We start from the raw sequence: 20,082 nt of genomic DNA, 5'->3' as shown, positions 1-20,082 counted from the left end.
TGCTTCAGCAGCCCACCTTGGCTCTGACAGGACACTGCCAACATCCTTTCTGTTGACCTTTACATCATGGTAGAAACATCTGCTCTAATTTCTTGTTCTTAGAGTGTGTTGTGTGCATGCTTGCATGCTTGTAGATGCTTTTTTTTATTATTATTTTTTGATAGTTGCAAAGAAGAAAGGCAACAGTATGGTCTTGGGGCATGGGAGGGGGTTCTTGCTACTCCCTGCTTTTCATGATGTGATACACCCTGGAAAAGGAAAGATGCAGATGATGTGGGGATTGCATCAGGCAGATGGCAAATCACTTTGCGAGGAGCCAGCTCAGCTCTGGTGTGACAAACTTCCAAGTCCTGCAGAATACAGTTCCTGCCCAAGCCAAGTGTCTTCATAGCAGTCTTGCAGGACTCCCAACTTCAGTATCTTTGTGTTCATTGCAAGATAAACCACTCAACATTGAGACACAAATCTGAAACTCAACCATGTAAATAAATAGGCTTTAACTAATCGTCCAGAACAAAACAACCGTACATACTTCTATTTTCTTACATCCATGAATAATTAACCTTTGATATGATGAGATCAACTTTATATTGAGTACTTGTCTGTGGTAGCTTTGGACCTGCAGAATGTTTTGAGGAGAGACAAGAGATGGAATGAATTGCAGATTGCTGGCTAGTTTGTTGCCTTTGGTCTTATTTCTGAAGGTATTATTTAAACAATAAATATACTCTTACCTACTGTCTTCGTAGAAAATACAAGAGATTTATAATTTTATAGCTGAGGCATGTTAGCTCAAATTTTCATAGATGTATTTGTTTTCATATATAGCTAATGCTGAGAACACTGGGAGTTTCATTAAAATGTAATGTGATTATAAGAACACAATTTAATTTACTTCTGTTGGTTTTTACCAGGAGCAGGAATTTGTGCAGAAGCAGCAACAAGAACTGGATGCATCTCTGAAGAAAATTATTCAGCAGCAGAAGACAGAACTAGCCACTATTGAACGAGATTGTCTCAACAACAAACAGCAGCTCATGAGAGGTATCCAGCATCAGACTCTCTCTTTAAAAACAGACATTTGTGTTGTATTTTAATAAAACAATAGTCTGTCTTAAATTTATGAAATCAAAGACCTTCGTGACTAAACTAGAACCATAATAAAAATGTTTCTATGGAATAGCATGTTCTTACAAGGCACTCGTGAGCCTCTTCTAAACATCCACTAGCAGGTAGATTAGAAAGTATTGTACTTTCTGAGCCAGCCTTCCTCCTTTTTCCAGCTCGCGAAGCTGCAATCTGGGAGCTGGAAGAGCGACATCTACAAGAGAAGCACCAGCTCCTCAAACAGCAGCTCAAAGATCAGTACTTCATGCAGAGACACCAGCTGCTTAAGAGACATGAAAAGGTTAGTGTTGACTTTGACACTTTCTTTTGTGTATTATAATATGCGAGGGGGTGTTACCGAGTAGTCTTATGATCTCTACTGGTAGCTGTTTGCTTGCACTGGCAAGACCCACACAGGTATTTTGAAGCTGTGTATGTTCTGTTGAAAGAAAAAAAAATTTAATTGTCTTTAATAACTTCGTAACATGTTGAAGTATATTTTTTTCCCTTTTGATTCTTAAAAAAACCCCAAAACTAAACCAACCACATCATCAACCCTTTTCTGTTAAAAATACTAAATTCTGCTTATACACCAAACCCAGTTTTGGCTTGTGTTTAAATAAATCTACTCATTAATAAATCATCCTAGAATTAAATGAGCAGAATGAACTGGATTAGCTTTTGGGCAAGTAGCTGACAACTGTCTCTTTATAGCTAAATCCTATAAAAGCTTAGAAGACAACACTTACTTTCCACAAGGCATTTTGGTTTCTATAGAATACACTAAACAGAATAGTTCAGTTTTTGCAAATGTAAACCCCATAGGGAGATATTCTAGGATCTCCTTGGTGATTGGAGCCTGAGCAGCCTCCACCGAGGCTTGTTTCTGTACAGTTTGGTTTGTCCCCATAATGGCTGTTGTTTTCACCAGCTTTTGCAACAAACTGACCCTTCACAACTGCAGTAGAGGGAGTTCAGTTCTGCAAATTTCTCCCTTTGAATAACGTAGACTTTTTAAAATGCAGTTCAGGAGTTGAACGACCACTGGTAAAATAGATGTGTGTTCATAGTCATTAGAGAATTTCATCTGGGTTGGGCATGATCCAGAGCTCTCTGGAATAAGTGGAAGACCCCCTTCTCCCCATTGGTGTCACCACAGCTGGGGCTGGTTTCCACTGAAAGACGCCAACTCAAACATCATGCTTATTGAGGAAATGAGGTGCAAGTATTCTAACATAATAGTTATGCTGTAACATTTCCATATCGTTAACATTTTAGGAAACAGAACAAATGCAGAGGTATAATCAACGCCTTATCGAGGAGTTAAAGAACAAGCAAACTCAGGAAAGAGCAAGACTGCCTAAAATCCAGCGAAGTGAAGCAAAGACTCGAATGGCTATGTTTAAGAAAAGCTTAAGAATCAATTCATTAGCCTCTCCAGACCAAGACCGTGAAAAAATTAAGCAGGTAATTAATAAAACCAGTTTTAATAGTGTAAATGCTTAATGTGATGTAAACATGAGGATGGAATAGAGTGCACTCTCAGGAAGGTCACAGATGGTTCAAAACACTGGATGAGGTCAGAGGAAGTCATCCTTCCCCTCTGTGCTGGTCAGACACACGTGGAGTGCTACTGTGTCACTTGGCTTAGAGGGAGATAATTTCAGGAGTCTGAAAGTGAAATGTATTGTGTCTTAAGCAGAAATGAGAGTGCAGAGAGAGAAGTGGAATAACAGACAAAAGTGTGAGGGCATTCCCTTTGTAAGAATTTTTAAAAAGAAAAAAGAAAATACAGTTACACTTTAAACCCTATAAAACCATTCGTTTCAGTTATGCTGTTATGTCTTCATTCTGTTATATACAGTTCTTTAACTGTTGCATGTAGAGGCACAATATAAGCCATATTTTTATTTTTTCATTTTAGTTTGCTGTTCAAGAAGAAAAGAGACAGAAGAATGAGAGACTGGCTCAGCATCAAAAACACGAAAACCAAATGCGGGACCTTCAGTTGCAGTGTGAAGCAAACATCAGAGAACTGCATCAGTTACAGGTTAAAAATAGATGACATAAAACGAACATTCAGTGGGAAGACTCAGGTCAATAACAGATGCAGGCAAAGCAGAAACATCTTTTCCTTCATTTTTATTGATTGGTGTCGATTTTTTTCCAACTTTGCTTTCAAAGGCCTGCAGTGTACTGCTTAACCAGATTCATATGCTTACATCAATTAATGAGAAATCATTTTACATGCAAGAAGAGCATGAACCAGAAGCAGATGCTCACTTCTAGAATATCTATTGAGTTTCCAGTGCTATTTTCTGTAGGCAACATTTCCTTTTAACCTGATTTTGCTGAAATGTCATTAATCAGCGCAGAGGTAGGCAGCACCAGGCATTACCCACAAGGCATTTGCAGCAATACATGGGATGAGTTGGTTTTTACAAAGCACAGGCTGCCATGTGTACTTGAGCTTCTGGAACGTACTTAGAAGGAATTCTCTTCTTGCGATAAGGACCTCTATTTTGTCCCTTTTGGTATGCGTTTCGTGAAAGTTCCTGCTGTATACCAGAGGCCAGATCTCCTTTTCCACTAAATCTGCATTTCCTTATTTCAGGGACATAAAGCATTACATGGTCACCTGCTGATAGCCTTAGTGTAGAGAAATCTTCCAATGACCAATGAAGCTAGTTCTACTCCATTCACTTTCTTACATCCTGCAAAAACGGTCCCTAACTGTGCCGCTAATACGCCTCAGTAAATCCCCAAGTACCGTGGGAGTCTTGTGAGAGCTTCAGCTCAAATAAAATTGAGCAGATTAGGGCTACTCTGAGCTTCACCAAGAAAAATTGGCCCCTAGCTGCACTCGGGTGCGTGTCGGTTTGGTTCCTGTGGTTTTGTACTCTGAATCAGACCCACTTGGGACCGGAACCCTCGAAACAAGAACATGGGGTTTAGAGACTGCCATTGCCAACTGCTCTTAAAAATCAAACATTTGATGTAGCCAAATACTTAATTTTTTTTCTTGCCATGCTTCAAAAGTCCTTTGAAAGCTAGGCAGATGTGTGTGTACCTTACTGAGGGATGTGAAACTGATGAGTGGTTTGATTATCCTTTTCCTTTTTTAAAGGGCAATTCTGAGGCTGCTTCTGCAAGTGCATTCCTCTCCTTTCTAAGCCCCGTTTGTTAGTCTCAGCTCCTTGGCACCAAGAGTTGAAATATTTTCAAAAAAGAACCTTTTTAATGCAATTGATTTTAATAAATCATACAAACTGTCTTTAGAAAGCAAAGTAGAAATGCTGTGTGACCTTGAATAGCATTATTAGGCAGTGAAACAGGGTTTTGAGTAACGCTGTCAGCTGCTGTCTTAATGATATCAACAGTTTATTTGGATTTACAAGTATTTCTTATCTCATTTGGTTCTGATGGATAGATCAGCTTTTGATAATGCAGCTTTGTAACATACTTTTATCTTGTAATTATTCACGTCACTATTTACACGGAATAAGCTAATTAAAAAGAATTAGGACAACGTATGTCACTGTACAAATGTTGAGTTGCCTAATCTGAATTAGTTTTACATGAGGATTATCTTCATCTTGTTTTAAGAACGAAAAATGCCATCTACTGGTTGAGCATGAGACTCAGAAGCTGAAAGAGCTAGATGAAGAGCACAGCCAAGAACTGAAGGAATGGAGAGAGAAATTGAGACCAAGAAAAAAGGTAAATCGGAGCAGCTTATGAAACTGTAAATAATCAGGAGTTGGATCTGGCAAATACAGACAATACAAAAAGTATCGCAGAGGAGGGGAATAAGTACAAAAGTACAAAACTGCTATAGCTGACTGCATAATAAAAGACGTTACAAAATGCGCAAAAGCTGAGCCAAGGGCGTGTGCACCAAAAAAGGCTGGTGTGTTGTCAGCCTCTTTCGGTGTTCCCTCTTGCAGGGCTTGTGTGCGTATTTGCATATAAAACTTCTCAGCTGGAGGTAAATCTAGTTTTAGGAATATATTTCAGAAGCTGGTAGGTTACTACAAAAATTGAGTGCTAAATAACAGATAGAGGGTGGCAGAGGCTGTTTTTTGTATTTTATCTGAAAAAGGAAAGTACTAGATTTTCACACAGTTCCAAGAGTATCCTACAGGCAGATGTTCTTAGCTTGCAATGTCTTGGTTGTCTTGCAGTTTCAGAATTGCTAGGTAATTTTTTATGTGATGATGTTTGAAGTTACAACGTTATATCAGACAAGATGTCACCAATATAATAGGTTTCTTGTACTTTGCCTTGTGATCCTGTGACAATCTGATTTGGGTTTTAGACGCTGGAAGAAGAATTTGCCAGAAAACTGCAGGAGCAGGAAGTTTTCTTTAAAATGACTGGAGAATCCGAATGCCTTAACCCTTCAACACAAAGCCGGATTTCCAAATTCTATCCAATCCCCAGCCTTCACTCCACTGGGTCCTAACTCCGGGAACTCTTGTAGGTTTCTTCATATTTTGAATTCTCCATCCTCATCGTCTAACCTGACTTAATTGGCAGTGTACATCAGAGGACCTAGCACGTTTTATTGTCAGGGAAGACAATCATTGTCGTGATCAGTTTCTTTACTGCTTGGAATGGAAGAAAAGAACAAGGGTGTTGGTGTATAATGGTAATGTTATGTCCTTCAGATGTTTCAAGAATAACTGGGGTTTTTATCTCAGTCTCAAAAACTACGTTTTCTATGATTTTCACTTTAAGCCTAAACTATTAATTGTACTCTTTCTGATCACAAAAAAATGGTTTCTCATGTGAACATTTAAACGGTATAATATTAGTTCTGCTACTGTGTTTTTAAGTGTCTGATTTCTCCGCAACTGAATTCCACAACTGAAACTGCCACGAGAGGTTTAGAATGTTAAAATGTTGAGCAGTGTCTTCATAGCAAGGACTGAAACTAATTACTGCGAACATACCAATAATCAGAAAAATTAACCCCTTCTGTTTTAAACATGATTGGTAAAGGCAAAAACCTTTGCAACTTCTTTAAAAAGAAACCTCTGGCATAAATTAAACTGAGCTGATCTCCATTACGTATTTTGTCCATTAGTTCCATAATGAAATGGGGTGCTAGTTTAATTAATACAGTGCCTGAAACACTTAGATATGCTAAGCCTGGCAACAGGATACTGTTCTGTCATTTAAAAAAACAAAACTCCTTAGCATTGTTGTTACTGTACAAAACAGAAGATTTCTTGCTGCTACTGCCATTGTTGTTGTAAATCCTCACCCTAAAATATTTTGCACTAAAATATGTAAAGGTGAAAAAAATGCTAACTTTAAAATGCACATTTTGTTATTTTCCTTAGGTATTACAGGTCGTTAGTTCTACATATTGAAAAACTGTAGAATGTATTTTTTAGAAAGCAGTGGGCGAAGGGCACGTGGTTTCTCTAACTGTACCTGGAATGGGGTAGAGCCATTTTTCTGTTCTTACCAAAGCCTGTTCATTTAAACTCCATCGGAAAAGTGGAGGTGGATGATCATATTTATAAATAACCATGGCTAAAGTCTGATTTGATTAGAAGTGTTAGATTTGATTTTTTTTTTATTTTAGTCATTTTATTTTATAGAAAGATTTAAGTTAAATATATAGACAAACTATGTTATGGAGCTGGGTTTTTTGCTTTTGTGTTGCCACATACTAACATAAGCAGTTTTTATTTTTCAAGTTCATAGATGTAAAATAAGTTATTTACCTGACTGATCTGCAGTGGAAAAAAATCTGAAATGTTTCTCATATAGCTGGTAGGGAAATGCAATGGTATTAGGTCACTTCTACTGCGCTCTTTTCAGTGGTTAGAGTTTGAGTCATATCAGGACAGTATTATAAGCTGTACTTTGGTATGTTTGGGTTCAATTTGTAAAATAGTATTTGTTTTCTGTCATTTGAGGCTTGACTTTCTAGTCTCTTTGGGTATCAGTTGTAAACGTTTTATTTCGCTGGCTTGCATTAAATGCGTGACTGGTGACCATTACATGATGTTCATTTCATGGGAACATTGTTGATGCATGTGAATGAACTCAAAAATTAACATAGGACTTTAATCAGATGCAGTTGAGATCTTGGATGCTGAAATCCTTGGACGTTGAACCGATACCTTCTCAATGAAGATACTTAAAATTTACAGCACAGTAAAAAAATTGCAAAAATGCATGTTTTAATTTAAATTTTGTAACTTTTTGATAGCATAATTACTTTAATAGCTAGCCTTAATTTCTGGCATTTTATTATATAAATGTGTATTGTGTACTGTTGTAAATTCACATACCATATCTCTAGAATGCTATCTGTTGCTCAATGCAAAGTTCTTTAAGTTGTTTATTTAGTAGGGTGACACATGTCTTTGAAGGCCTTTTGCTTCTTAAGCTCCACCATCATAAATTGACTGTTACTAAAATAAGGTTAAATAATCTCCCTCTCTGTATTTAACAGAATTTGTTTGCAATTCTGTATGAGGTAGGCTCAGTGCTTTACTTGGGGAGCAGACAGGGCAGGCAGATTTCCTCTTTGGATCATCTCTACCTTCGTGCACGTTAAACCCTTGGCGGGAAATGTTAATAATCTCCTTACATTTTTTGGCAGTTTCAGTCATAACCTGCTAATATATATTGGCATACTGTTCACCTCTGTCTACATCTTTTAAATCTTTTATTTGAAGATCCTTTTCATGCAAGCCCCTGCAATCTGATCTCATCGCAGATTGTACAAATAAGTAACTGAATTCTGTGACGTAGCAATGAAGGCTTCGCGAGTGTTTGGTCAGGTCTCCAGCTGTGGACCACTGTTCAGCAGTTGCAACCCTGTGAACTGCGCTCAGAATTGGTATCAAGCGTGAAAACACGTTTTTTCCGGGGGGATAACAGGAACTAGCAGCGGTACTTGCACATTTAGACTGATCAAATTGGGTTTAAGTATTGCAGAACATGAAAGAGGTGTACAGTATTATATCAGTGTCAGAAAATTCAATTCAAATGAATTTAGTCTCACAGAGGCTGGAAGAGATTTCCTGAGATACAAAATCCAATCTCTCTCCTATCACATGACACATCCCTTTCATAAAAGTTAGAAGCTCCGTCTCCAGGGCAGTTAGGTGTCTTTTCCTTGGCCCAAACAATGTACTTCCTTACTGAGTGCTTGGCAGAGCTCATTTTCCCCATGTGCCCTTCAAAAGATGACCACAAATCAGTATTTGCTCATATTTGTGTTTTACTACATCATAAATACTGTCCACAGGAAAACAAACAAAGGCGATAAAATGCATGAACTGCAGTGCAATATATTGGTTGTCCTCTTCTATTTACAACCGATTCTCGCAAAAAACCTGCCTGCAGGCCAACAGCCTCAGACAGATTCAGTCATCACAGCTTGTTCTTCCTGAGCTCCAAATGCAGATTTCGGCACTTGCTGTCAGCTTTCTTGGGATGGGGCCTTTTAGGTGCAGGAGCCAGTGGCTCTAGGCGCATCCTAACAGGTACCAGAGCTCCCCTGTTTTGCAGCATCTTGCAGTCCTCTGCTAATGCCACATGGCTGGTAGCCCAGGGGCTCTTTGGCTAACCAGACCTCAGCTGGGCTTGCTGCCTGTTCTTGTAACGAGATTCTACATTTGGGCTGAATGGAGCTATGTGAGGTGGGGAACGGGCTGGGCCTCGGCCTCCTGAAGTGCCGGAACAACTTTCCTGTTCGCTTGGTTAAAGGGGAAATATTCCAGCAAGTTTTTTCCCCGATTCCCATAAAATAGATTTCTTTTCCCAAGCACTCTGCTGAATACATGAGAAGCATGTAGGCATGAAAAGGTATGGGGTTGAGGTTGTTGATTAGTTATATCTTGAGTTATTGAAGGTTTTTCTTTAGAAGGCGTCAACTGAATTGACACCTGAACTCACATTCAGAGGTGGCAGTACCCCACTGTCCTGGCCAGTGGCATTCACTCAAACTGATTTTTCACATCATGTTTAAAATCCTGATATTCATTCCAAGCTGCATCCTTTTCTTCAGACAATGGTTTAAGCTAATAGCCTTTTAAAATTACATTCATGGGTATTCAATATCTAATCAATCACATGGTTTAAAAAAGTATTCTTCTGTCCTAGAGGACTTTCTGTATTACAACTACAGGCCACTGAATTTGTTTTTCTTCATAAATAGGAAACTTAGCACCTTAACTAAGAGCCAAGCAAAGCAGTAATGTAATTACTTTCATTGCACCACACTGTCTTTTATGGTGGCAATATCACATAGGAAGTTTTAAGTTGATTCTCTACCTGAAACAGTATGTGTCTTGCAAGACATGGTACAGGAAAGGTTTAAATAAATTCAGGCACTTAAATCCACTTGTAGGTAGCCTGATTTTCAGAGCTGCGGCATAGTCGCAGCTCCTAGGACCTCAGAAATGCTCATCTTTGCTGAAAATCAGGGAACAGACTTAAACATGCGAATGAGCTCAGAGCTAGTTGCTTCCACTGAACTACTGCATTTTGGTTACTCTGCCCTGGGGAAGTGGGGCAAGTTTTTGAGGACAGTGACTACACAGTCATTGGAGGAAGAGGCAGGGAGAGGTATTGAGGATGCTCGCTGTGTAGGTAACTTTCTGCTTTTATGTTAGCATTTACAATCCAGTCATTTTACTTCAAAATCTACTTCTGCATTTCAGAAACTTCCTTGCATTGATGTGTCCATGCACATTTCCAATTCCCCGACTTGTACTGTCAGCTTCACAGCAGATACAAAATGATGTCAGAGAGAATCTACCTTCCTTGTTCCCAGGCAGGCCAAGGCCAAGATGGCCCTGTCATGTTTCTCAGTCTTACAGAAGATGAGAACAGCTAAAGGGAAGGAGAAGACAACAGAAACTCTGTAGTGTTTCTCTATATTCCTTGCAGAGCTTTTCATTGTTCTCCACGCCCTTTCTCTTGCCTCCATCCTCATACTTCATTTCTGAATCTGCTTCTGTGGTTCTGGCACTAGGGCAGTCAGTGGTGCCAGAGAAAGAAGACAACCTCTTAAATAAGAACATGCTCAAAACCAGCTCTTGAATAAGGAGGGCTCATGTGCTTCTGCGGTACTGAGAGTAGAACAGAGTCACTAAGCCCAAAGATGCTCTAATTTTCCAAAATCTCTTCCACAGTTACCAAGCTAGGTGGTAAAACCTCTTTCTTACTGATTATCAATCCTAAAATGGTGGAAAGAACAAACTAGAAAGGGACATCAAGTGAAACCTGTCATGTTGAACTGTCACACCCTTGTTTTCTGTAAGAAAGCCAAGCAGGGTTGTCTTCTGTGATAAAGCATTCAAATCTGAGGTGTCTCCAACCAGCAGTTTGTTGAATGTTTTGTGTTAACCGCAAACCAAGTTATTTTTGCCTTACAGAAAGCAACCAAAAATCACGAGATGGATGAATAATTCGCTAAGGGGCTCTGTGTACAGCTCATGGATGTGAACTTGCAGTAGCAGCCATACCACAGGGTTTTTTTGTGTTGTTTTTAAAAATAATTTGATTTCATGGCTTTCTGTAGAATATTGTAATAATTCTGCTGTAAATACAATAAAATCAGTTTGCTGAGAAGGCCTCGCTTGTTCATGGAAAAACTCATGTGAAATACAAGTAATCTGTGAGTCTGTGAGTGAGTGAGGCAGTGAGCCACTGACCTGCTTTGGCCAGTACCTGGAACTGATGTAGCACTTCAGAGGGGGGGTGTGCATGTGTAGATGTGTGCATGGCCCCCGGGAGCACCATAAAGCCGATGCAGTGTCCCGCATGCAGTGACCAGCATGGTGTGAGGTGCCGTGAGCTTCCCTGGCTGCCCTGCACTGACGTGCTGGCTCCTGCCCGGCGGTACCTCGCAGCTTGGCCATGGCCCAGCCGCTGAAATACCGCAACCCTGTGAAACTGCCTCGCGGAAAGGGAGGTGACGGCTGTGGCAGCCAAGACAATGTGCAGAGGCTCCTGCTGATGTGTTTGGAAACTGCCAACACCTGTGAGAGAAGCAGCTCTGTGTCTGCTTGGGCCATGTACCAGTGAGGAGATGAGAAACAAACCAGCCATTGTCAGCCACCAAAACCACAAGATGCGTCTGCCCGTGGTCACAGCAAAGGTGGTACTGGCTGCCCAGTGTAACACTGATCAGGCAAGCTTGAGGTGAAAAACACACTTTAATGGGGCTGTCTACATTAAAATATTTTTCTCCCTCCAGTGTTTAAAAACAGAAAACAATACAAAAATATTTTAAAAAGGTCAACAAATTATGTTTAAAAGTGCTTCAGTTTGGTCCCTGTGCACGTCGTGTCTCACTGTGCTGCTATAAACAGGCATCGCAAAGCACGTGCTGCCCCAGGCTCCCTGCAAAGTACTTACGTCACGTGCTGTAGCCCATCGCTGCCTGAGCCCCTCCGGTAACAGCTGGTCCAAGGAGCTGGGCTCAGCTATGGGGTTAATGGCCACGAAGCTGGGAGGGCATTGCTTTCCAAAGCCAGTCACAGGCGGGGTGCTGACCCCAGGGGGGTCTGAAAACTCTACCCTGGGCACTACAGGGCAGGCAGCAGCACTGGCCCACGGCTGGGCAGGGAAGGCAGAGCCCAGCTCGTTCTCCCTGTGTCACCTGCTACCCTGCAGCAGCAGCCAGGCATCGCCAGGGCTCAGCTGTCTCTCGCACGGTCACTCAGTGCAGCGAGCCCCTTCCTGGAGACTGCCAAGCCACAGCCCCGTGCTGTACCCACAACACCTGCTGCAAGCAGGTCCTCCTGCTTAGGACTGGCACAGCAGAGCTGGCCAAGAGGAAATCCCAGCACGGTGAGCAAGGGTTTCTTACAGGGCCTTTTGTCCTGTGGGTTGAAGCTGATCTCTGGAAAAAAAAAAATCATGCATTTACATAGCTGGGAACCATACAAGAAGCTTGGACTGGGTGAGATGAGAAGCCCTTGTCAGCTCAAAACCATATAAGCCTGGGAACTTTGGGGAGCCAAGCCAAAACATCAGCAACGAGCAAATGGCCAGGCAAGGGCCATGCTGGACACATAAAAGAGCCATTCAAATCTCAGCAGTGACACTGAACTATCAAGCCTAAGTGGTTAGCTGATCAGGAAGGACGTTTTAGCATTAAGGCAGTGAAGATTCAGGCTAATTCTCTCTGGGCTGCTGGGAATGCTGCCCAGTACAGAACTGAGGAGGCTCTTTCCTTAAACCCCAACACTTCTTCTTTTTCTTCTGCCAACATACACTTGTTCACCTGGGGACAAGAAAGGCAAAAGGAGGGTTATTTGAAAAGTTCATGTGGGGAAAAAAAGACGAACCAAACCAAACCAAACACAGGGCCATGTGTTCCTAGAGATGGGCTGGTGGCTGGGGAATCCCCCCCCCCCCCCCCCCCGACAGGCAAACCCTGCTCCCCTGGGGCTGCCAGACATTTGTACCTTTCTCTCCTTTCTCTCCTTTTGGTCCCCTTTGCCCGTGGCGGCCTGGCGGGCCCATCGGTCCAGGGTCACCTGAAGGAATGAGAAGACCAAGTTTGCCCTTGAGCATGATTGCCCCATGAGCGGGGACAGGCCAGGGTAAGGGAGACCAAGCCAGGATGATGCTTGGGCTGAGATCTAGAAGGTGCCAGCTCCATTGTGGGGAGGCCGTGACCTTGAGCAGCCCAGTGCTGACTATCTCTGCGGACACAGTGCTGCTTCCTGGGCGTTACAGGGCTCAAGAGAGAAAAGATGGCAAGTCTTACCTTTGGGTCCAGGATAACCCCTCTCCCCCTTTTCACCGGGTGGCCCCTGGATGGCACCATATGCTGGAGAGGGAAATGAAGGAGAGGATGAATGAGTGGGAGAAACCACTTGCAAAGGGCTCTGTGTTGACTTAGAGAAGAAGCAAGTCACACTGGAAGGACATTTCTCTAGGTTAGATGGGATTAGACTGACTGGAAAAAAAAAAATGGTTTGGTCCCAGCAAAGTGCCAGGGGCAGGCTGTGTGCTCATTTCACCACACTGCTCTGCCACCCTCTCCAGGCATCCTGTCACCAGGGCTGGAGCTGGCCTACACTCAGGGAAAGGAATTTGAGAGAGAGAGCGGGCAGCTGCCTCATGCTGCTCTACATATGCCAGCCCAGCCATGTTAAAATGGGCCGCAGCAGTTGCAAGCACAGTGGCCTTCAGGGTTTGGGATAAGTTTCCTACAAGTAGTGGGAAAACCTGATGTCTTTCCTAATGATGAGACTGCACCTCCCCAGCAAGGGAGGAAGAGGATGGAAAGACTTTCTGCCTTCAGCTTTGTATCTTGGCTGTACTTTTACAGCATGCAAAGGTGAAGAGATCGCTAGTCTGTGAGAGGTTGGAAAGACGTCACATGCATGAGCCAGAAACACCAAGTCAATGTCACTTACTTCTAAAGAAGTCCATGAGGTCCTCGGTGACATTGCCATAGGTTGCAAAGACCCTGCTGATGCCAGGGGGACCAGGAGGGCCTGGGGGACCTGCGGGTCCCTGTGCAGTGTAAGACATCAGGTCCTGGAGAATACCTCGGCCTGGGGAATTAAAAATGTCATTTGAAAGGAGTTCTGGGAAAACTGTGGCTGGATACTAAGGCAGGAAGGTGTAAGGGAGACCTGTGGGCAGCAGGAAAGGTGAGGGAAGTGAACAACAAGACATCAGGCACAGAGAGTAGGAGTTGTGGGCTGGGACTGGGAGGGTTGGGACAAGCAGGCATTCCACTCACTCTGTAGGCTCTCTGACACACGGAGCGCCAGCTCGTTGTAATCCAGGGAACCAGTGAAGGAGTTGCTGTAGGATCTGCTTGAACCTGCTGATCTCCTGTGTGATTCCTCCTCTGTCAGCAACCCATCAAAAGACCCGTCACTGCCCACGGAGGTATCATAAGAGCCATCGCTGCCCATTGAGGCACTGTAAGATGACATGCTGCTCATGGAGCTGCCATATGAGCTGCCTGTGCCCAGTGATCCCCCGTGGGATCCCTCAGCACCAAGGGATCCTCCATGCAAGTGCTCAGAAGTCCGTAACCCTTGGTATGATGAAGACATAGATCCAGCCACCAAGCCACTGTCTCCTTTGGGTCCTGGTGGTCCCCGTGGCCCAGGGGGCCCAGGCGGCCCCAAGATGTAGCTTCGAACTTCATCACCTGCAAAATACAAGAGCGGGGACTTCAGGAACACTGGGGTACCTGCCTCCTCCCCCAGCTTGGCAGAGGTCAAGTGCTACCAGCTGAATGAAGACTGGAGTGTGGAATTCTGGCTTCCAGTCATGGCAGTAACCCTCACCCACTGCCATTGCTCAGGCAGCAGGCACGTATGTCAACCTTGATGTCTACAGATGGCAGACACCCTCCTCCTTCCCATCTCTCCCACAATTTTGGGTGCCCAATCTTGGAAACATGCCCAATGATTTTGCAGAAGGGTGCACTCAGGCCAGTTTCAGCACCCCTGCCAAAACAGCCATTCTGTGATCAGACTTCTAAAAGCGAGGGTCTCCCCATGTTTGTGAAGCGCTGCCCTGGATGACTTGCCAGCCTGCAAGCTCAGACCAACGCTGTTTCACAGCTGGCTCAGTGCTGCCCTCCCACCCCTACATCATCCATTGCTCTGTAGGCATGTGTTTGTCAAAGAAAATGCTTTTCCCACAGCACAACTCTGCAGGTGACCTTACTAAGGACTCGCTGTTCAGTACAGGCCAATTGTAACTGCCCGGCACCTGTCCCTTTTGGCTCACAACATGGACCTTTGCCTTGCAGTTGGACTGAGAGGCGAGAAGCCTATGGGGTGCAGTGTAGTCCTGCGTAGACATGGCAGTAGAGATGAGGTGTTGTTGCATCCCCAATTCAGGGAAGGCTCCTACAGAACTGCCTCAGCTGTGCAGAGCCAGTAGCCTACACAAGGCAAAGCACGGCTCAGGGTGTGTGCAGGGAGGATGGATGGCGGTCCCCTTACTTTTCAGGTACTGGATCAGCTCGCTCCTGAACTCATCACTGTGGGTGATGTCAGCATAGGATAGGAGGCCGGTTCCTGAAAAGCCTGGTGGTCCTGGAGGGCCAGGAGGGCCAGGTGGACCCTGGACTCCAGAGAGGGAGGAGTATCCCACACCTTGAGAGAGAGGAAGAATTATTTTCTGACAGTGAGAGCACAAGGAAATCGCACAAATCTCAGGATCTTGAAAGTTTAAAGGCTGCAACCTCAACTTCCACCCTTTTCCAGCTGATGTTGATGAGGTATTTTTTCTAAGTGACCTTGTTCTCAGTGGGCAGTCACAGCCCCTGGTAAGCTAAATCCCAGCCTCAGTCCCCCCAGAATCTCCCTGACAGCTGTGAGAAACACAAGTGCTTTACTTACTTTGTAGGTAAGCAGAGACATCCTCCAGGGAGGTGCCAGGTGATCCAGGGATCCCTGGAGGTCCTGGGGGCCCTGCAGGACCAGGGGGCCCAACAAGACCACTGAATTCAGAGTCTGTAAGACACAAAAGAAGAAAAGGAGTCACCCAAACCACCACAAAGCTGATGAACTTTCCCTGACAGACAATACAGGTAATCCCAGCTGCAGCCAAGTATAAGGGGCTTTTTTCTCCCCAGCACCTTGTGGTGCAGCGCAGTTCCCTGCATGTAGATGTCACATTGGGAAGTCTGGAGATCCCAAAGAGGGTAGAAGTCCCTATTTTTTAAATATACTTTTAAAAAGTGGCATAAGAAATTCTTTTATGCTGCAGAGTTTGGAGAAAACAAAAGAGTCCCTCCATCCCCATCCCCAAGAAGCACCTAGCTGCTGCTGCTCTCCACAGGAGCATGGAGATCTGTCTGCAGCCCCTCGCAGTCTGTGCAGGTCCCGGCAGAGCCCAGGAGGCCTGCAGCGCTGCTAAGGCAGAGGGACCTTCAGAGTTTCATAGATGGTTATTTGTGGTATGGGCAAAAGGGGAAATTCTGTGACTAAGCCTGTAAAAATAGATTCTGGGGGGAGGTGTGTGTAGGGACCTATGGCAGGGGAGTAAAGAAGTTGGCTTACTTCGCAGGTATGCTGTCAGGTCACTGTAAGATATACCAGGTGTCCCTGGAGGCCCAGGTGGTCCAGGGAGCCCAATGCTCATCCCAGAACCTGCAAAAATCAAACAGATCCAACAGCAGCATGTTATCAAAACAGGCTGTTACGCTGTGAGCAGTCAGGCTGCAGCGCTTGGTCACAGACAGTGCAGGGGGGTCCTGCAGGGTAGAGTGTGCCCATCAGTAGATTGTGCTGGGAACGAGGGCTCAAGCCTCATTCTGGACTTGGAGTTAAAGCTTGCTGGTTAATCCCAACACAATGGCACCTGCAGACAGGCAGGCATCAGGCCTCTATTCTTGGCAAAAGCTCTGCACACCTTATGAGCCCCTGACATGAGGGGGTGACCCCAGGACACGTAGCTCAACTGTGACCTACTGGCTGATGCATGTGTTGCTCTCCCTGTGTCTGCCTATCTGCAAGCAGCTTTGGTGCAAAGCTTTGCACCTTTGTGACTTACTTTAATGAAATGTCCTTGCTGATAAAGTGCAGCTGTCCTGCTTGAGCTGTTAGGGTGCTGCTGTTGAACAGCAGTTTCCTGCTTCCAGAGCCAGAGGAAATTCCCACCACCTTTGGAGCAGCCCATTAGTGAGATCTGGTCTCCAAGGGTTGTTCAGAGAAAGTGAGCACAGACCAGGCTGTGATTTTAAGTAGATAGTTGCAGCTACCAGGATTAGGCATTTTAGCACTGCTGTTGGGGATGCTCTAGAGTCCTCTCTGTCTGACAGTTCTTACATGCCATATCACCCCTTTACAGTTGGGAAAATGAAGCAGAGAGGTGGAATTTGTTTCACCTAACTTTAAACTTCTAAGAGTTTGTTGCCTGGGCTGCCTGGACACAAAGCGGGCATAGATCAACTCTCCCACAGAAAGATATATCCTGGCCACAGACTCAGTGAGAAAAGGGTTATAAAGGTACTTGAAGGTGTTGCTGGGACTTCTAAGATGGCTAAGATGAAATTATGTTCCTAAGCTCAGTTTTTAGCAAAGCAAGAACTCATTACTCATTAAAATATCTAGTGGATAGTATCTTAGCTACAGGGTATCTTTGTTCTCTTCCAAGTCTCTCACAATCCCTGTGAGGAGGTCTCTGTAGATGGGGATTCACACAGTTGACATGGGAAGAGTTTTCACTGACAGCATCAGCTTTCTGCTCAGCTCCCAAAGGAACAAAGGGAAATGCACACTAATAAAGACCATTACTTGTCAAGTAGCTTATAAACCGTCTGGTCAGCTCATCATAATCCAGCAACATGCCATCTCCCCCTGGTCCAGGAGGTCCTGGTGGGCCCCGTGGTCCGATTAGATACTGACGAATTTCTTCTCCTGGAAATAAAAAATGCATCTTTTAGACTGTCCAGCTGCTGCAGAGAAGCCAGGTGTAAGGAGTTCCCAATTGGTGAGCTGAGCCCTCACCATTAGAGAGACCATCAAAACCTATGGATGCAAAGCTCCTTTTCCCCCTCTCCTCCTTTTCTGAGTGTGAATTGCCCTGTGGTGTTGGAAAAATTTTGACAGGGCTGGAAACCTCCTGCAACTCAGGGTTTGAGGAAGATGAGAATCTGGATTGCTAAAGGGACCTCCTTGTGCTCTGTTTATTCAGGACACCCTGGACAACATCTTGGGTAAAGGTATAAAAAGCAGCTCAGCTGGGAAAGACCAAGCTGAGCTCTGTGGCGTTTCAGCAGCCATTTGTCTGTTTGGAACATGGAATCTGATTGACTCCCCACTGAATCACACAGGAGAAGCACAGTGTTGGCCAACATCATCAATACCTTCAGCCACAGTAAAATGACATCCTAGTGATTTATCTATCAGCCCAGAATAAAAGTGTGTGTAGAAAAGAATACAGAGCTGGGTATCCTCCTTACCTTAAGAACAAAGACATAGCAAGGCTTTGCGGTGGCAAGAAGGAATGGGGGGAACCCTAAGAGAGTGGGGGAGCTGGAAAGTAGAAACCCAAAGTTTAGTGGGAGACTGGGGGAAGTTGTGGGGAATTCCTGAAAAGCAGGGACATAGGCAGATGCCACCTAGAGGGAGGGAAAGGGAGGAGAGAGAGTGGGAAACTGCAGAGTTAGAACAGTGGGTATGAAAAGCAAACAGGTAAGAAAGTATAGCTTCTGGAAAGCACGCAAACTCTCCAGTACAAAACACATAAATCTGTCCCCAAAGGACCCGGAAGGAGACATCACAGGTCACTCAACAGCCTTCCGAAGCAGCTGCTGGTAACTCCGGTTGCAGACACAAGACTAGAAGGGCGGATCTCCAGGCTGCTGGGATGCTTTACCCCTAACCCCCACGTTTCCCCTGAGGGTGACTTACTCTGCAGCATGTCCAGAAGTTCTTGGTACAAAATGGATGTAGTTGATGCTGAACTGGCATATGACTGATAGCGATCTGAAGAACCTGTGGGAATGAAAAGGTTTTACATCAGGCAGAATGAGACAGAAGATGAAGAGGGGTCAGGCAGGGACAAAGGAAAGCTTAATTAATCCAGTTTAACTGGTGGAATGGGCTCCCATGCCCCCAACCATGATTCAGTTGCTGTCTTACACAGCCTGGTTGTCTCCACAGCTGTGTGGTCTGTGCTCTTCTGACTAGAGATTCCAGGCTGCTTCCAAAAGCTCTGGGAATTTCATTTACTTTAGGAGGGCCCCAAGCATACAGACAGCCTCAGAATACTTGAGACCACACATACCAAATAGATCCACCTCTGTTTGGGTCTGGGGGCATTACAGGGTCTAGCAGCTAATGTTTAACGTGAGACTTTTTAAACAGCAGCAACTTTAAACAACAGTTAGTTTTTAAAGCTAACAAAAGTTAGTTAACCTAACCATTAAAATGAGACAAGGCTCAGAGGCTGCCTCAGCTATGTGGAGTCCTGGGTCAAACCGCAGAAGATGAATAACTGGGTTGGGGTGCTACTATTCAAAGACTGTTGTTTCTTCTCTGGTTCTCACCTCCTAGGTGTTGCACAGGCTCAGCCGAGAGCATGACTCAGTACAGAGCTTACCAACGTGGTGCTTACTTGTCATATAGCTCATAACCCGGGTAGCCAGCTCCGAATAATCCAGGTTCATCCCATCCGCAGTGGTGATGACTCCAGGTGGGCCTGGAGGGCCTGGTGGGCCTTGGGCACCAGTCAAATAATGCCTTACGTTGTCACCTAAGTAGGAAGTCCAAGATATGCCCACATCATTAGAGGGTAGACAATGGCCATATGCACAATTACTGGACCCTCTTCCGCTGGCAAAAAGCAGGTCAACAGGAGGACAGTTCTACAGAAGCCACAGTGGGCAACAGCACTTTGCAGTATTCAACAAAAATAAGGCCAGAGCAGTAGGTCTGCTGCTTCTAAGGAGAGAGTGACAAGGGACTCAGGGAGAAAAAGAAAGCTAGGCATGCATCTGCTGAGCTATGTCAAAATCTCATTATACTCACTCTTCAGGTAGTCAGTAACATACTGCTGAATCTCCTGAGATGAACTTCCACCTGGGCCAGGAGGACCAGGTGGCCCAGGAGGTCCTGGGGGTCCCTGAATTTGTCTGGATCCACCTATAGAAAGCATTGAAGGAGAAAGCATGTTTTTGGCATGGTTGCATTAGACCAAGCAAAGCTAAAGTGTGCTTGCATTGAGCCCTTCCCACAGGTCTGGAAAGAGCTTTGGGAATGGACTATGGAGGGGGTCCCCCTCCATATCTAACCACAGTTTGAGCATGGGCTATTAGGCAGTATAACATCTTCAATGAATTTGGCATCTTATAATTCAGCCTATGCAGCTCGGCAAGGATGAGTCCAGAGACTCCCCTGGTTTTATATGACAGACCTGGTCAGTTTGTGCACTGGAGTGCAATGCTGTGCAGAAATACAGATGGAGATTCATAAAGCACTCATCCATAAAGCTCGTTAGGGT

General features: G+C 44.5%; 2 protein-coding genes across 4 annotated transcripts in view; one reads left to right on the top strand and one right to left on the bottom strand.

Moving 5' to 3' along the window:
• Positions 1–10,713, top strand: part of SLK (STE20 like kinase) — a 51,985-nt gene extending 41,272 nt beyond the window's left edge. For all 3 annotated transcript variants that reach the window (XM_010299561.2, XM_075757986.1, XM_075757985.1), the window contains 6 exons: positions 915–1,044; positions 1,284–1,408; positions 2,386–2,574; positions 3,032–3,157; positions 4,714–4,827; positions 5,426–10,713. In XM_010299561.2, coding sequence (XP_010297863.2) covers positions 915–1,044; positions 1,284–1,408; positions 2,386–2,574; positions 3,032–3,157; positions 4,714–4,827; positions 5,426–5,572 — 831 coding nt within the window. In that variant the 3' untranslated portion in view covers positions 5,573–10,713. The remainder of the gene's footprint in view (positions 1–914; positions 1,045–1,283; positions 1,409–2,385; positions 2,575–3,031; positions 3,158–4,713; positions 4,828–5,425) is intronic.
• A 572-nt stretch (positions 10,714–11,285) lies between these two features.
• The window catches only part of COL17A1 (collagen type XVII alpha 1 chain), a 65,713-nt gene continuing 56,916 nt past the window's right edge, over positions 11,286–20,082 (bottom strand). The window contains exons 46-57 of the mRNA XM_075757984.1: positions 19,611–19,724; positions 19,198–19,335; positions 18,492–18,575; positions 17,373–17,495; positions 16,137–16,226; positions 15,474–15,587; positions 15,075–15,227; positions 13,850–14,269; positions 13,518–13,658; positions 12,863–12,925; positions 12,558–12,629; positions 11,286–12,373 (exon numbers count right to left, since the gene is read on the bottom strand). Coding sequence (XP_075614099.1) covers positions 12,324–12,373; positions 12,558–12,629; positions 12,863–12,925; positions 13,518–13,658; positions 13,850–14,269; positions 15,075–15,227; positions 15,474–15,587; positions 16,137–16,226; positions 17,373–17,495; positions 18,492–18,575; positions 19,198–19,335; positions 19,611–19,724 — 1,562 coding nt within the window. The 3' untranslated portion in view covers positions 11,286–12,323. The remainder of the gene's footprint in view (positions 12,374–12,557; positions 12,630–12,862; positions 12,926–13,517; positions 13,659–13,849; positions 14,270–15,074; positions 15,228–15,473; positions 15,588–16,136; positions 16,227–17,372; positions 17,496–18,491; positions 18,576–19,197; positions 19,336–19,610; positions 19,725–20,082) is intronic.

Source organism: Balearica regulorum, chromosome 7 (assembly GCF_011004875.1).
Source record: "Balearica regulorum gibbericeps isolate bBalReg1 chromosome 7, bBalReg1.pri, whole genome shotgun sequence".
Classification (NCBI taxonomy): domain Eukaryota; kingdom Metazoa; phylum Chordata; class Aves; order Gruiformes; family Gruidae; genus Balearica; species Balearica regulorum.
This window is presented reverse-complemented; position numbering and strand designations above follow the sequence as displayed.